This window comes from Mustela erminea, chromosome 7 (genome assembly GCF_009829155.1).
Source record: "Mustela erminea isolate mMusErm1 chromosome 7, mMusErm1.Pri, whole genome shotgun sequence".
In the NCBI taxonomy this organism is placed as follows: Eukaryota; Metazoa; Chordata; class Mammalia; order Carnivora; family Mustelidae; genus Mustela; species Mustela erminea.
In genome coordinates, this window is record NC_045620.1 from 67,247,222 (window position 1) to 67,264,363 (window position 17,142).

The 17,142-nt window shown below is 45.7% G+C and overlaps 1 protein-coding gene across 16 annotated transcripts in view; it reads left to right on the forward strand.

The window, feature by feature from the left end:
* INPP4A (inositol polyphosphate-4-phosphatase type I A) overlaps window positions 1-17,142 on the forward strand; it is a 131,138-nt gene that overhangs the window by 66,406 nt on the left and 47,590 nt on the right. For 8 of the 16 annotated variants that reach the window (XM_032351998.1, XM_032351993.1, XM_032351999.1 and 5 more), the window contains exons 1-5: window positions 5,888-5,993; window positions 6,568-6,612; window positions 13,852-13,970; window positions 16,421-16,537; window positions 16,823-16,902. In XM_032351998.1, coding sequence (XP_032207889.1) covers window positions 5,888-5,993; window positions 6,568-6,612; window positions 13,852-13,970; window positions 16,421-16,537; window positions 16,823-16,902 — 467 coding nt within the window. Of the gene's footprint in view, window positions 1-4,846; window positions 4,918-5,784; window positions 5,994-6,567; window positions 6,613-13,851; window positions 13,971-14,141; window positions 14,208-16,420; window positions 16,538-16,822; window positions 16,903-17,142 lie in introns of those variants that run through there. The other 8 variants (XM_032351992.1, XM_032351988.1, XM_032351989.1 and 5 more) reach the window with 2 other exon arrangements.

Consider the following 17,142-nt stretch of genomic DNA (forward strand, 5'->3'; position numbering starts at 1 on the left):
TGGGGAAGGGATGGGGAGCAGGGGCTCTGTTCTACCCAGCCACAGGGACCTAGTTTCTGTCCTTGGAGTCACTCCCTTACCCTAGGCCTCAGAATTATTCACTCAGTCCCTTACATCCAACCAGGAATCTGGGGGAAGGGAGACTTGGAGGGTCCTATGAGCAGTTTTCTCACCTTTATTTCAGCCTGAGTGCATCCCTCTATGCTATCACACAGCTGTACCAGACTAGAAGGGGGCTAGAGAGGGTGACCTGTCAGTGTACCTGGGATGAAGGAGAAAGCCAGACTCTGGTGAGCAAAGCTGGTCTGCCACAGAAGCTGATAGTTTGTTTACTCAGTGGGTCTTTGCTAGACCCCTGGTTTATATGTAGACTTGAATGAGGCACCCAGGAGGAAATGGAAGAAGTAAGAAGCTTAAGTCTGGCATTCCTAAGACACAAGGCGCCCCACTCCTCATCCCATGGTCATACCAGGAAGTGCGTTATCTTGAGGTACAGACTGGTTTGCCGTGTTAGGGAGACTGAGGCATAGCCATTGGCTGCTGGGCAGTGTCTACAGGAGGGGCTTTGTGGAGAAGGCAGCAGCTGTCTCTCTGAGGTTATTATTAGTAGTGATTTGCCAGTGAGCAGTGTGACGCCTCATGGGTCAGTGATTGTGGCTATCCTGGACTGGGGTTTTTGAGAGAAAACTCTTCCTCTTTCTGACTCCTGTAGTAGCCTCCTCAGGGGCTGCTGATTCATGCTCTGACTCACTCAAGCCTTCCATCTGACTTTCACTCCTGTGCTGCCTAGAGAGCAGAGGTCCAGGGAAGGTTTGCTGGGAGCTCGTTTCCTGTCCGTAGTGACAGTGGTAGGGTGGGCTGGGCAGCAAGAGCGCCCCAGTTGTATTTGGGCTTTTTGCTTTGGGTTGATTCTGATAGTTCATCCTTTACCTCCATGTGACCTTGAGAAAGTCACCTTGTCTGGACTTCTGTGGCATCATCCATGCAACTCCATTTTAAGATTATTCTCTGAAGAACCCCCATTGTATAAGACAGATGAAAATGGAAAATTGTGTGGCTCATCCTCTCCACTAGCTCCAGCTCAGCAGCCCTAAGAGGTTTCTGAGCCCGAGGGGCCTCCAGATCCCTTCCAGGCATGGGAACCCTTGTTCTGTGGAAGAGGAGCTAGGCAGGCCTGTTCGTTCTAAGACCGGCTTCCTGAGAAGCTTCTGATAGTCACTGCCACCTGTCACAGATCCCATGGACCTGTGTGAACCACCACATCCCCAGTCTTTTTTTTTTTTTTTTTAAAGATTTTATTTATTTTTCAGAGACAGAGGGAGAGAGCGCGAGCGAGCACAGGCAGACAGAGGGGCAGGCAGAGGCAGAGGGAGAAGCAGGCTCCCTGCCGAGCAAGGAGCCCGATGTGGGACTCGATCCCAGGACCCTGGGATCATGACCTGAGCCGAAGGCAGCTGCTTAACCAACTGAGCCACCCAGGCGTCCCACCACATCCCCAGTCTTGCGTATGCTCCTCTACCATCATCCCCCTCCGGCCCCACACAGGTGGAAGGAACATGACTGGGTTTGCTATCGTGTTGATGATGATCTGTGTCCTCTTGTCAGAAAGGGTTACAGATCTCTCACAGAGTGAGGAGAAGAGGCAGTTAGTTTTATGAGTTATTCCTTCTTTCTTTCTTTCTTGCCCCCAAGAAAATAAATTCCAGCCCCTGAATAACTCCCACACACTATCTGTCCTGTTTGATGTAAGTGCAGTTTTTCTTCCTAATGAGCTCTGGTCTTCAAATGGGGCCAGGAGGAAAACCAGGGACCTTGGGAATATAAGAGTTCTTGGTGAATTACTTTAAGTTAATGAGACTAATAAGGAAAATTGAGTTCAGCGGCACAGATCAGATCCACGTTCTGGGTCTTGATGATTTAAATTGCAGATCCTAATTAAATGTCCCAGATAACCATGAAGTGGCTTCTGAGGTCCTCTTGACCCAAAAGCTTTTATGGTCTGTGAATTCTATCAAATGTAAAGTTAGTCTGTAAATGTTCCCCTTTAAGCATTTCTATCCCCAGGATCCCACCATGCCTATAATACCTACCCTCCACCCTCCTAGGTGCAGGGGCCCTGCAAGGGGAGGAGAGAGGGGGTGAAGGAGCAAGGGCGTTTGGGAGCCTCTCTTGGACAGGTAGGGGTCCAGTTGCCTTCTATCAAGTGGTCTGTCTGCACTGGCCCAGGTGCAGGGGAGTGACCACAGCCTTACTACAGGCTGAGCAGGGCAGCCAAGCAAGGCAGGACAAGGCTGGAAACACACTGGGAAGAAGTTTAAGGAGGAAGCGCTCCTTCCTCGAGCTAATTCAAGCCCAGGCTTCTCCCTCTGGCCAGCATGAGATGATCTTAGCTTCCGGTCATCATTTCAGTCCCGTAAGAGGGTGACCTGAAGCTAAGAAAGGGACCAGTTCCCCATGGTCACACCCCCAAATATGGCCTTCTCCTCCATGTAGTCTCCTGCTGGCTCTTTCCTTCTGTGGCCTTTTTTTTTTTTCTTCTTTAAAGATTTATCCATTTATTTGAAAGAGAGAGGGAGAGCAAGAGAATGTCAAGCAGACTCCCTGCTGAGTGTGGAGCCCCACATAGGGTTCAAACTCATGACCCTGATCATGACCTGAGCTGAACTCAGGAGTCAAGCGTTTAACCAACTGAGCCACCCAGGCGCCCCAGTCTGTGTCCTGTCTTTTTAAATGACTGTGACCAGGACTCAGAATATTTCATTAAAAACATGAATTAGAGCTGACATAAACAGTTTTTCATGCTGTTGTCTTTGTTATAGTCATTAAAATAATTAAACTTTTTATTGAAATATAAAAAATCTTCATGTACAGCTCAAAAAAAGTTATAGATAGTAAATTCATTCTTAAAACCAGTACCCAAAACAAGAGATGGAGCATTACTAGAGCCTACAAGCCTCCTCATGCCCCACATGCCCTACTCAGTCAGTACTCACCCCTCAAAGACACCGCTGTCCTGACTTTGAGCACCATGGACTCATTTGGCCCGTGCTTGAACTTTATACAAATAGTTGTGCCTAGATACACTCTCGTGGACTGGCTTTCTACCTTGACGTCATTTCTGAAAGCCATCTGTGTTGTTTTGTTTCTTGTGGATGGATGTCTGGATTGTTGCCAGTGTTTGACTGTGATGAGCCTTATGCTCTACATGTTCCTTGTACCTTTGCGAACATAACCATGTATTTCTGTTAGCAGTTCCATTCTGAGCTGTGCACTGGGTCGTGGTGGAGGTGTACATCAGCTTGTGTAGATCCGGTTTTCCAGAGTGGCTGTGCCATTTTACCTTCCACTAGCAGTGTCTCAGGGTTCTGTTTATCCCACATCCTAACCAGGACTTGGTATTGTCCTCCCCTCCCCATTTTTAGCTATTCTGATGAGTGTGTGGAGGTTATCTTGTGGTTGTGATTAGTGGTTTCCTGATCCCTAACAAGGCTGAAGAAACCGTCATGTGTTTATTAACTTTATCATGATCATTTAAACAGCCATGTAATAATGTACCTTATAGATGTTCCAGAATGCACTGACTGGTAGCCGGATATTAGATTCATTCCAGGGTTTGTCATTATAAGTAATGCTACAATAAGCATCTTCGGCCTGTTGGCAAGAATTTTGCTTTTGTTCATACATTTCTATAAATAATGTGATGAATAATTTCATAAATAAATTTCTGAAATGCATGTTCCAATTTATCAGCAATAGAGGAGAACCCCATCAAGTTTTCCCTAGGTCTGCCAGTAAAGCTTATTCTCATGAGGATCACAAGCACACCTCTCTTGGAAGACTACTTTAGGTGAATGTAGGAGTATTTAGCATTCCTTTAATTATTATGAATGAGTTTGGATACTTTTCTAAAATGTTTACCACGTGTATTCTTCTTTTATTGAATTCATACATTTGCCACTTGCATTTTTAGTGAGTTTTTTTTGTAAATTCGACAAGCATTACTATAAATTATAGATATTAGTACTTTCCCTGTCTTTGCCATTTTCATTGATGTCAGCAAACTGGTGAATCTTCCCCTTGGAGACTTTTACTGGTACTCCTCAGCCGGGCCACTGCCCTCTCTGCTGGGGTGCCCAGGCTAAAGGTCCCCAGGTGCTCCAGTGGGAGGGGTAGGAGCTTAGCCTGTAAGAGAAGCTGAGTTTGCCTTTGGGCCGAGCACACTCTCTGCCTGTCATCTGTACCCCAGATTCCAGCAGTTTCAGCTAGCTCACGCGCTAGTCTGCTCTGACAGTCCCCCGGGACTGAGTCGGAACCTGGGTATTCTGCTCTGCAGGAAGGCACCCACAGGCCAGACAGCCACATCAGGGCAAGCCCTCTTCCATTTTTGCACATTTGGTTGTCATTGCAGCCCTGTGAGATGGGTGTACAACTAGCCTCATCTTTGACACTAGAGGGCAGAGCCTCAGAGGGGCCTAGCAGTTTCTTCCAGAGCCTGACATTTGTGAGCAAGGATGCCTGGGACTCAGATTTTTAACTTCTCATTTTCCCTCAGCCACATCCTAGCACACAGTGGCTGCTTTGGGGCTGGTCTCTGTTACCCTGGATCATCCCTGTTGGGGAAGGGGAATGGGAATGTGCACTCTGTTTCTCATTCTTTTGGGCTTCAGCAAAACCTTTGCTTTTGAGCCAAAGGTTGGATTGTTGTATGGAGCACAAAGGAACTTAGAGTAGTTCTTGGCTTCCCCATATCTCTAGGCATTAAAGTTATAACATAAGCATTATAATACACATTCTCCAGAACTTCGTGCTTGACCAGCTTGTTAAGTTTATAATTTTCTATTTTTAGATGATGGATTTGGATGTGCTTCTATGAAGAAATGCCACGTGTCTCAACTGGTCCAAGAACAAACATGTCCAGTAAGTTGCTGGGTGAATATTAACTCAAGAGAGGGAACACAGGCCTTTTGGGGGCACAGGTGTTGACACACTTTGAAAGGAGTGTTTGAAACCAGCCTTATTGTTCAGTCTAATTATCTTCACTCCTAAAGGTCGATTCCTTTTAAAGACAGCAGGAATTGTCACACAGAGGGCTAGAAACACGTGAAAGTCACTTTTTGCTGCTTAACCCACTTCTTAGAGCCCAGGGTGTGTTCTTTGCCATGCCAGGGCCTGTGTCTGATTCAGCGCTTGGTGGAACCTTGCCAGAGACTTCTATAACCATAGCACACAGCACCATCCACCTAAGTCAGGCATAGATCACATACACATGTGTTCCAGGAAAGCAGGCCCATGCCCAAGACACATGTGAGGTTTCTGGGAGGAAAGAGAGCAGGCTGGACACATGTGCCTCTATCTTTCCAGTGTTCTACCATGCCATCATAGTCAGTGGCTGGCAGAGCTCTTCATGCATCTCATATCTTTCTGACAGAGGTGAATTGATTTAATTTTACAGATGCTATAAGACTTGTCAACAGAAGAGCATCATAAAACAAAGAAAATCTCAAGAGCCATCTTTTATCATTATATCTAAACCATCATTTAATGTGGCATGTCTTTGTTGAAGAGAACGTGATTTCCTTACATGATCCCGTGTGTATATGTGTGGGTGGCGTGTGTGAGTGCTGGAGAGTGTAGAGGAAGAGGTCACTAGAAGGGGCCTAGATCGCCCGACTCTCCGGCCCTGGCTCCTCACTTGCCCATGTTAGACACATACTTTGTCCATGAGAGCACGGTCTCTCAGTCACCAACCCTGTGTTTCTTACCAGTGTTTGTGTCTCTTCTCAGGACTACTGCCACCTTAGGGGACTAGGAGTTGTTGACAGCGCTTCCCGGGGAATCAGGCGTGGTCTGACCCAGGAACAGCAAGCACGTCATCACCAATGACATCATGACAGCAAGAGAGCACAGCCCTCGCCATGGCGCCAGGGCCCGTGCGATGCAGCGGGCTTCCACCATTGACGTGGCAGCCGACATGTTGGGCCTCTCTCTGGCAGGTGAGCCTCATGGGCCCTGCTCCGGCTTCCTGGGGCAAGGTCACCACACCTAGGTCCCACACTGTGCCAGTGCTGGGAGGGCCACGCCTGCCTCCTGGAGTCCCCTGAGGACAGCCAGAATGAGTCCCCAGGGATGGCCCCAGGCTGGAGGGAACCCTGCTATGTCATTCTTCTGGTTGAATCAGGGAATGGGGAGGGAAGGGAGGTCAGCCCTTTTCCTGGAAACTGCAGTCTGACTGCTGGCAGTTTTCCATCTTGGGTGGGTACCGCCAGGGCTCATTCGCCAGTAGGTGATATGGGAATGTCCACAGCGCCCATCTGGCAAGTGCCCAGGCCATGATCAAAGTCCTCCTTGTTGGGGATGTGCAGAGTTGAGGAAGGGAGTGGGAGTTTGGTCTTGGAGTCTGAGACAGGAATCTCAAAAGCAAAATGTTTAGGAAATGAAGAAATTATCTCATGTAATAGTTTCTGAGGGGGGGAAAAGTAGGATGTTGGGTCTTCTGAATAAGACCTAAATGCAAGGAAAAGATTATTAAGAGTGATTTTTTCCATCTGTCATTTCTTTTTTATTCAGGAAATATACAAGATCCAGATGAGCCCATTTTAGAATTCAGCTTAGGTAGGTATCTTTTCGAATTTTTTGTTCATTTGTTTTAAAATGTATGTTGCTTAAAGACAAAAACCGAAATGAAATAAGATGAGACCGGGGAGGGAGACAAACCATAAGACTCTTCATCTCAGGAAACAAACTGAGGGTTGCTGGCGGGGAGTGGGGAAGGGTGGCTGGGTTATAGACACTGGGGAGGGTATGCGCTTTTGTGAGTGCTGGAATTGTGTAAGTCTAGTGATTCACAGACCTCTACTCCTGGGGCAAATAATACATTATATGTTAATTTTAAAAAAGGTCTATATAAAAGGAGTAAAAAAAAAAAGAAAAACTGGACCCTGGTGTGAATTTGTATCCAAGAACTTGCTGCTGCTGAACTGTTTCTGAGATGAAGTCACGCGGCAGGTGTGCATATCCTGTCTGTGGGAGGGAACCTGGAGCCCATAGGCCTTGGGTCTCCTCAGCTTATGTTCCCTCCAGGCTAGTAGTGGTGGGAGAGGGGCAGGAGGTAAGCATCGGAGAGCTGAAGGACAGTCTCCCTCCTCAAAGGGGAAGGCTGGAGGGGTGGGAAAACTGGCTCAGGGCCAGCCTCATCAGCCCTAGCCATAAGGCCCCGTGCAATTGGGCTTCTCCGTCTAGCCCTTCTTCCCTACTTTGGAAATGGAGGCAATGACACCTAATGCTTTCCCTCTAGGACAGTGTCAGAATGTCCTAAATATTGGCCTGAATGCCCTAAAGTTGTTCTAAAAGACTGTAGTAGCATGTACTGGCTCTGGGGTCAGGGAACATGGCATTACTGTGGTTTACCCAGAAGGTCTGGCATGGTGGAGTCAGCCACGGATGGTTCTCCTCCAGAGTGTGACACTCCTGCATTGCTTTCCCCTGCCCTTGTCCCCTGGGCTGAGGTCAGCGTTGGCCCGTGGCCTGGCAGTGGTGCCGCGTTCAGGAGGTGGTATGATGTAAAAAGAAGCTCCTCCTCAGGAGTCAGGTGACTGGGATTCTAGTCCATACTGTGCCACAGACTAACCACACAGCCCTGAGCCTGCTTGTTGGCCTTGCTGGACCAGTTTCCTGGTGTGCTAGACGGGGTGTTACCTTTTGAGAGACAAATAAGATCATGGTGATTAAAGCGAAATCAGACAAACAACTGACTAATGACCAAATCCTTAAACATGTAAGGGCATCATTATTATCAAATTAAGATTAAAATTTGGAAACATCCCCATTTCAGACTGAATACCCCTAAATAAGTTCAGAGGGTTTCCTAATCCTGACTTGCTGGCTAGTTCTGCAGTGGGAGGGAGTCTTGCATTATGAACTGGGAACAGGATTTGGGGGAGCAGCCTGTAACCCTGCTGGGATTCCCCCAGCTGCCCACTCCCAATCGAGGGCTTCCTTGCTCTTCACAAATGGTCATACTAACCCAAGGACTTCCAGTTTCACAAGAGAGGAAGAGTGAACTTATTTCCACCCTCTTGTCTTAAACCATCTCAGGCACTAGGAAGAATAAGAAGCAGAAACACACACTTTGTGCAGTGAGACGTTTTTGGAACCCCCAAAATGTAATCCACAAGGAAGGAGCAGATGGAAGGGAGTGTGGTCATATCTGCTTGTCTATGAGGGTGGTGGATTTGTCCCAAAGATACTGGGGGAGCTCAAAGACTAAAGCAGAGGCTTATTGGAAAGTTTGTGAAAGGAAGAGTTTGGGGTTCAGGTTCCCACCACCCTCTTTAAGTCCTGCAGGGACTGGTGGTTATTCTCATAAGAAACTTCGGAGGCAGGGGTGCCTGGGTGGCTCAGTGGGTTAAGCCTCTGCCTTCGCCTCAGGTCATGATCCCAGGGTCCTGGGATCGAGCCCTGCATCGGGCTCTCTGCTCAGCGGGGAGCCTGCTTCCCCCTCTCTCTCTGCCTGCCTCTCGGCCTACTTGTGATCTCTGTCTGTCAAATAAATAAATAAAATCTTTAAAAATAAATAAATAAATAAATAAATAAATAAAATCTTTAAAAAACAAACAAACAAACTTGGGAGGCAGAGAGGCTCTGGGTTGAGGCCCATGAGAATGCGGGAGAGCGTGGTGAAGGGCCAAAAGTCTACTGAATAACAGTAGACTTTTGCCCTCTCCAGCCTTCATCCTCTTATCCTGATTCTGCCAGGCTTATTCTTCCAGGCAGGAGACTTCACTCTGGAGAAAGTAAGTCACCCACTCCCACTCCCCGCAAAGAGTCAGATGCTGGCTTTCTGGACCCCAGCTGAAAGTAGGCCAGCCTGCTACCCAGGCACCGTTGTGGAGTCCTTGCGGCCCACCCTTACACTCAGCCTTCTGATACCTCATCCTTAAAAATGAATGGGCATTCTTTTGTGTATAAAAAAATTGGTATATGCATACCAATTACAGCTTGATTCATAACAGCCAAGACTGGAAAAACCCGCACATCCATCAGCAGGAGAACAGTATGTGCATACAATGGAGTACTTCTCAGCAAGGAAAAGGAATGAGGTACTGATACAAACGGGGATGAGCCTCAGAAGCATTGTGCAGAGTGAAAGCCATATTCAAATGTATATTTATGAGTCTGTTTGCGTGGAGCTCAGGAAGACTAATCCACAGGGACGGAAGACCCATCAGTGGTTGTCCAGGAGTGCTGGTGAGGACTGACTGGAAAGAGCACAGGGGACCCTTTGGGCCTTGACCATGGTGGTTACACGGATGTAAACGCTTATCAAAACTCATCGAGCTCTCTACTGAAAATGGGCACATTTTATATATAAATACCTCAAAGTTGATTTAAAATAAAATCCAAGAATGTTTGCAGATTAAAGTCCTTTGTGAGAGGCCTACACAGGAAGGAAGAAGCAGGGAAAAACAGAACTTGGAAGAAATGCAGACATTGAAGAAAGTAGAAGAAAATGTCAAAATATTAGAAGATGGCGTACCCAAAACATAAGAACAGGGCACTAAAAAGAAAAAAATTGAAGAAGGGCAATATTAGAAACTTAAAATATGACTTCAAAAAAATAAGTCAGTAAACATTGGGAGATAGTCAAAGAATTATTCCCAAAAGTAAAAATTTTAAAGCAAAATAGAAAATGGGAGAAAAATTTGAAATGGAAAATTAGCAAATTCAGAGGCCCAACCTTTACAGGAGGAAACAGAAAAGGGTGGAAGGGAAGGAATTACCAAGAAATAAGAAGTCTGTCAGAACTGAGGAGTGTGTTTCTAGGTGAAAAATGCCTACCAAGGCTCAGCATCCTGATTGAAAAGTCCCGTAACAAGGCACATCCTGGTGGAATTTCAGAGCAATGGGAATAAAATGAGTATCCTAAAACTTCCAGAGAGGAGGAAAGAAACAGAACAGGTCATGTCCAAGAATGAGGGTCAAACCAGTGCAGAGGAGATTCTCAGTGACACTGGGAACTTGAGGACGGGGAGGAACACCTTTAATGTGAGTGGGAAATACTTCTAATCTGGGATTCTCTACTCAATCAGACAGTCAGATGTGAGGGGAGAAAGAAACATTTCAGCCTTACAAACTCTCAAATGTACTTCTCCCACATCCTTTCTCTGGGAGTGAGTGGAGGATATGCTCTACCCAAAAGAGGGAGTAAGTTGAGGAAAGGGAAGATTGGGCCCAGAGACAGGGCCCAGCATAGGAGAAAAGTAAAGGGAATCCCACCTAGCTCATAATAATACTCACTTAGCTTTACTAATGCAGAACACGGATTTAACAAAAAAACTCACACTAAACTGATTGAGTATAGAGGCAGGATGAGAGTTGATGTAACATAGGTGAAAATCTTCACCCCTTGACAGAAATCAGGACATTTCGATTCTGGCAAATCAAGTACAGTTCAATAGCCATTTGAATGAAGAAGGTAGCTTGGAAAGGTGAGAGTGAGTTTTATTTTAAGTGATTTTTTACCACAATGAAAAAAAAAGGAGGAGCAGGCGCCCATGATTGAATAGTCAAATATTTTATCTTCAGTTTAAAATTAACAAGTACTCATTTAAAAGCCTGTAATAGAGAAAATGTTAGAGGAAAAGAATACCCTATCAGAGAGAGGGAGAGAATCACAGTTGGCATTTTGGTATAGATCCTTCCAGAAATTTTTTTACACCCACTCAGAGCTATACAGAATTTTTAGTAATTTTTTTTGTCTGTGGAGGTGATGGGATTATCTGTGAAAATGTCATTTGAGTATTCTTTTTTTTTTTTTTTAAGATTTAATTTATTTATTTGACAGAGAGAGAGAAACCACAAGTAGGCAGAGAGGCAGGCGGGGGTGGGGTGGGGAAGCAGGCTCCCCCCTGAGCAGAGAGTCCAATGTGGGGTTCGATCCCTGGACCCTGAGATCATGACCTGAGCTGAAGGCAGAGGCTTAACCCCCTGAGCCTCCCAGGCGCTCCTCATGCTAGTATTCTTAACATGTTTTTTTTTTTTTCATGTGGCAAAATGTCATTGGCATCTTTCCATTGTAATGATCATGGGAACTGCCCCATTACTTTAGATGCCCATGTAGACTCCACCATACTTATTGTAACCAGTTTCCCATTGTCAGACATTACAGGTTCTTTCCAGTTTGTCATTATAAATACCACCACAGTGAACATACTTGTACGTAGATCTTTTACACATTTTGTTGATTATGTCTTTGGGATAAATGCTTGGATACAGAATTGCTGAGTCAAAGGATATGTACTTGAAATACATTTTACCAGTTTGCCTCATTGGCAGCACTTACCCAGCTGGGATTACAGATGATCAGGTTGGAGAAACAAGGCACACATACCAGAGACTATGGCTTCTCTGGAAGTATGCCAAAGTGATGTAAGCGCCAGACAGGAGATGAGACTGTGGGCTGCTGAGGGAGAGCGTCTTGGAAGCTGTGGCCCTTGGGCTAAGAATGAACACTGAGTGAGACTTAGCTGAGCTGGCTACGGGTTGGGGATAGAGAGCGGTTACCTACAGGAGGGTGTGTTCTGAAGGTGGCACTTGGCCCTTAATCCGATACCAGTCTTCCTGACTTTGGCTACCTGTTATGCCTCAGTCTATCTGCTGTTGCTTGTTCTTGAAAGACCCAAATGTTCCAGCTAGGTGTGGGTGTTAAGAACCTACACGTGATGAAGAGGCGAGCTGAGAAAAACCAGGCCCTCAGTCAAACACGTAGCTCAGAGGAGGGCAAGCAAGTGAAATGGGCAAGTCCCTGACTCCTGCTGAGGCAGACTGAACAAAGGGAATAGAAGAGAACCTTAAAAATGAACAAAGCATTGAAGCTTCTAGAAGAAAACAAAGCATCACTCCCAACCTCAGGGTAGGCAAAGACTTCTCGGACAGAGTGCAGGCAAGTACTAGCTCTCCGCTTTCATTTGCTCTCAGGGCCCTAACAGGTTGCCACAGATTGAACACCTTGAAACAACACAAACTTATTATCTTACAGATTGCTTAGGTCAAAAATCCAGTGGGCTGAGTGAGGTTTCTGCTTGGAGTCTTACAACACCAAAACCAAACTATCAGCAAGCTGCATTCTTTTCTGGGAGTGCCAGGGAAAAATTTGTTTCTTTGCTCTTCATATTGCTGGCAGAATTCAGCGTTTCTGTATGTGTGTACATGTGGTTTTAGGAGTGAGGTCCCCATGTCTTTGCTAGCAGCCAGGTGAGGCTGGTTTTCATTTTTGAAGCTGCTCACATTCCTTGGTTTGTGGCCCTCTTCCTCCATCTCCAAAGCCAGCAGGCGGAATGCCTTTCATGGTTTGTATCTCTCCTGCCTTTTTTCCCCAGAGTCACATCTTTCTGACTCACCCTTCTACCTTCCTCTGCTGCTTTTAAGAGCTTGTGTGACTAGGTTAAGCCCACACCAGTAATGCAGAAAAATCTCCCCAGGTCGAGGTTCCATGACTTTAATCACATCCAGAGGGCTTGTAACGGGATATAGTCACACGTTCCAGGGATTAGGATGTGGGTACTTTTTTTGGATGGAGGAAGAGTTTTCCTGTCTATCACCCTCAAAGACTAAAAGTCTAACAAACAAACCTAAAAATCCATAAGAAAATAAATTGATAAACCACAGACTGGGGAAGAATATCCATAACACATATACCTGAGAAAGAACAGGTCCAGAATAAAATACTCATAAATTAATAATAAAAAAGTCAACCATTCAGTTTAAAAATGAGCAAAAACTCCAGCAGACTTTTGGCAAAAGAAGCTATAAAAAGGAACAAGTACATGGTGAAAAAATGCGTTGCATGATTACTCGTCATGGAAGTGCAAATTCAGACACATCCATCAGAAAACTATAAAATAAAGACTAATCCTACCAGATGTTCATAGTGATGCAGAACACCGTGAACTCCTATCCATTGCTGATGGGATTGTAAAATGGTACAACTGCTTTAGCAAAACTGTTGTGTCTTGCAGAGTTAAACGTACCATGTACTATAACCTAGAAATTTCACTGTTAGGTAGCTATCCTATACAAAAGAAACAAAAGCCCATGTCCACCAAAAGACATAAACAGGAATATTTTTAGCACACTTATTTACAGTGGTTCACCACCAGAAACAACCCAACGTCCAGTAACAGAATTGGTAAATTTTGATACATTCATACAATGGAATCTAGCTCATCAGTTTTTGGAAAAAATGAGAGTGATTATCAGTACATACAACAATGTAGATGAATCTCACCTTCAGGAACAGACAAAGCGATGGAAATCAGAAATTGGTTGCAGAGGCTGGGGAATTGACTGGGAAGTATGAGGGGGAATTTTCTAGTCTGATGTTTTGGAGAAGTTCTCCGTATTGTTTTGGTGATGGTTGTATAGGAGCATATGATTGTCAAAACTAATTGAATTGAAAACCTAAGCTCTTGGTATTTTATTATATCCAATAAACAGTGAAAATTCATAAAGGCACAGGAGAAGATAATACAAATGGATAGAGAACTAAAATTATTTTTCAGAAGCAAAAATCAGTTTCTATATTTTAAATCACTGGTGAGCATTTAAAAAAAATTGGGAATGATGAGGGCCTTGCTGTCATGGGGGTGGGGGTTGAGGGAGAAGGGGAGCATGAGAAGAGCTTGTTTCCAGTGTAAAAGATCACCTCCATGTGACAACTGACAGTGTAGCAGTCCTATCCCTTTAGTGTCACTGATTTTTTTTTTTTTTTTCTTTCTCTGGGTGTGTTTGGAACCAAGAACTAACTAGAGCCTGATTTTAAATGATTCATTTCTTTCCTGTCTTGGTTCCTAGCTTGCAGTGAGTTGCACACTCCATCGCTAGATCGAAAACCAAATAGTTTTGTAGCTGTGAGTGTCACCACCCCTCCTCAGGCATTCTGGACGAAACATGCACAGACGGAGATCATTGAGGTGGGTGCTGCCGGCTCCGACCGCGACGGGCTGGCGCAGTGTCTGCATGCTCCATGGGAGGGCTGTGGGTGACCTGAGTGCCTGGAGCTGCCCCTCTGCGGGTTCTCCGTGCATTGATGTTTCTCTTCACATTCATCTGGGTGGCGTTTATATTTGCCATGTCCTTTACAGTTACTGATGAGCTATTGGCTGGTTGTCTTTGAACAATGATCCTATAAGGTTATTGCCTTTTAAGAGGTAAGGAGCTCATCCTTCCTTGTCATTTTCATTTGGCTGCTGCTTTTGGAGAATTGTGTTCATTAATCACAGTTTAGAGAGTGTTAACTATTAACCATCCTTCTTACTGGACATACCCCTATTTTTATTGGCTTTCTTTGTACATCCTTTTGCATTGTGTGTTTTATATTTATGTTTTACATTGAATTATGTGCATTCACCTCAGAAATTTTACCAACTCTTTTTAGATAATTGAGCACGGTATGTAAGTTATAAAACTATAGGATCTGTGTGTGATCCTGCAGGATTTTGTCTGTGATGTGTCTGTATGAATTAATCCCTCCCTCTCAGTCTCAAACAAACTTAGACTGCATTTCCTCCCCTTCCCCCTTTTATATTTTGGAACATAGACCACCTGTTTTCATTCTCTTGGGAACTTATTTCCAAGTTCAAATCAACAGTTTTGTTTTCTAAGCATCTGCTGAGCCCTGCCTGTGCGTGGAGCACGGTGCTGGGCCCATGGGTGATATAGACACCTCAGAGGCCAGGTCCCTGCCTTGGGGAGCATCCCATCCTGTTGGTGGGGAGGCAGAGTAGGCGTGGCCCATCTCTACAAGGCCCGGTGGGACGGGGTGGAGTAGCTAGAGGAGGGCGGCACCTGGGGTGTGGGGACCTGTCTAGCTCTGCGATTTGGAGAGGCTGCCTCGGTGGCGCTTAGTGAAATCCTGACTTCAGAGATCTGGGTGGGAGGGGGCCCAGGACTCTGCAGTTGTCACAAGCTCCCAGGTGACGCCTGTGCAGCCAGTCTGGGGCCCACGTGTTGAAAAGTACACCAGAATTCTGTGGGTAGTCATGCAAAACATGTAATAGGAAAGCATCTCGTGGGTTTGGAGAATAACCTTCTCCTGTTGTGTGTGTGCAGAAAGCCCAAGTGAAGGAGCAGGGGAGAGAAGCATTGAGCATCAGGCCAGGAGTTTGTAGTGGGCCAGAGCAGACTTTTCAGAGGGGAGTTGCTGGACTAGATGTGTTTCATAGAGGTCCTAAGTTGTCAGTCGTCTGGAGGAGTGTGTAGGACCTTACTGGCAGTGGGAATGAGTGGAGAGTAGGAATGCATGTGACAGGCCCTGGGGGTGGGTTTGTGGGAGCAGTTCACTGTCCCTAGGTGGTAGAGAATGATGGAGAAAGTGGTACCAAAGCAACATTTGTTGCCTCCTTGGGAAGAGAGCCAGAGATGGCCTTAACCAAGGGCAGATGAAGGGTGAGGTTGGGAGGGTCATGGTCCCAGCAGGCTGTGCAGGAGTGGCCGTCCAGTAGCCTTTGAGAACCTGGATCTGGAGCTGCAGAGGGAGCACAGCTGGAGGCATGGGACCCACAGCAGGCACAGACAGGAGCTATTAAGCATTTGGCTCAGATAGTTAACCACGGCCTGAGAAAGAGATTATGTTACGGGGCTCTGGGGGCAGGGCTAAGCTGCCAAGAAGTGGCCACCTAGGAGCTAGGAACTCACAGCTCATATTTTGAAAGGGATAGCCTTAAAAAGGTCCATTCTTAATTATTCCAACTATGGGATTCTGGAAATAAGAAACGACTTATGCCATTCATTCCTTCTCTCATCTGCCTTTGTACATCCTAAAGGAACAACTCAAATTAGGAGATGAAACACACCACTCATCTAAAGTGGTAATACCGGTGGCGCCTGGGTGGCTCGGTGGGTTAAGCTGCTGCCTTCGGCTCAGGTCATGATCTCAGGGTCCTGGGATCGAGCCCCGCATCGGGCTCTCTGCTCAGCAGGGAGCCTGCTTCCTCCTCTCTCTCTGCCTGCCTCTCTGCCTGCTTGTGATCTCTCTCTGTCAAATAAATAAATAAAATCTTTAAAAAAAAATAAATAAAGTGGTAATACCAAGAATACACGCGAACATCAGGGTGGTTTCACTCTTAGAAGATCCCTTCTAGTGAGCAAAAAGCCCTTAGAGTGAGCCCTTGGACGCAGCTGTGCTGTGGGCCTGCCTGTGGCGGGTGCTTCTGGAGAAGCCTGTCACACTACTTTGTCCTTTCTCTAAGCAGCATTTGGTCATGTTTGTAGGTTTCCATGTAGGCCCTCATCAGTGTGTGTGTGTTGATCCAAGTTGGTAAGAAAGTTAGTGTCCCGCTCTGAAGATGTTGGTGTGTTTCCAAAGCAGTTACTTGGAAAAACCCAACTCTATATTCTGATTTTATTCTCTTTCCTCTTCTAGGGAACCAACAATCCAATATTTCTAAGCAGTATTGCCTTCTTTCAAGACTCTCTTATCAATCAGATGACCCAAATCAAACTCTCCGTGTATGATGTCAAAGATCGATCTCAGGGAACAGTTAAGTAACATGTTGTGGTTTATGGGATTTAGTTCCCTGTTTTTAAGTTCTATAATCATCTGAGTGAGAGGTGAACACAGATTAACTTCACTGCTTTGCTCACAGAGTAACTGATGTCCAAATGTATTCATCTTTAGGAGCTTCTTCCTGAGCATCCCTGTTGGGCTCCTGAGATAGGGTCAGGTGTGTTGTGGGAACCAGCCTGCTGGACTCCTCTGGGTCCTGGTATCTGGACCAGAAGCAAACCAAGCATACTAATGCCTTCTCTACCTGCTCTTCCTCAGATGTATTTACTGGGCTCTGGAACATTCATTGTCAAAGATCTGCTCCAGGACAGACATCATAGGTTGCATTTAACACTAAGGTTGGTATTTAATTTTATTCCCTTGAAAGGATCTTGAATCAGGAGGTCTAGGGATAAATGGACCATTTATTGCATGCAGACAGGGCCCAGCCCCCTCCCAAAGGCTGGTGTCAGTGACCTAGTGGTTGCTTACTGAAGTGAGATTAAAACAGCCCACCAGAGGACCTGTTAGGGAATGGGCATGTGCAGTATGCATAGGAAATATGAGCCCTGTTGTACACAGACCTAAAGGAAAACCTA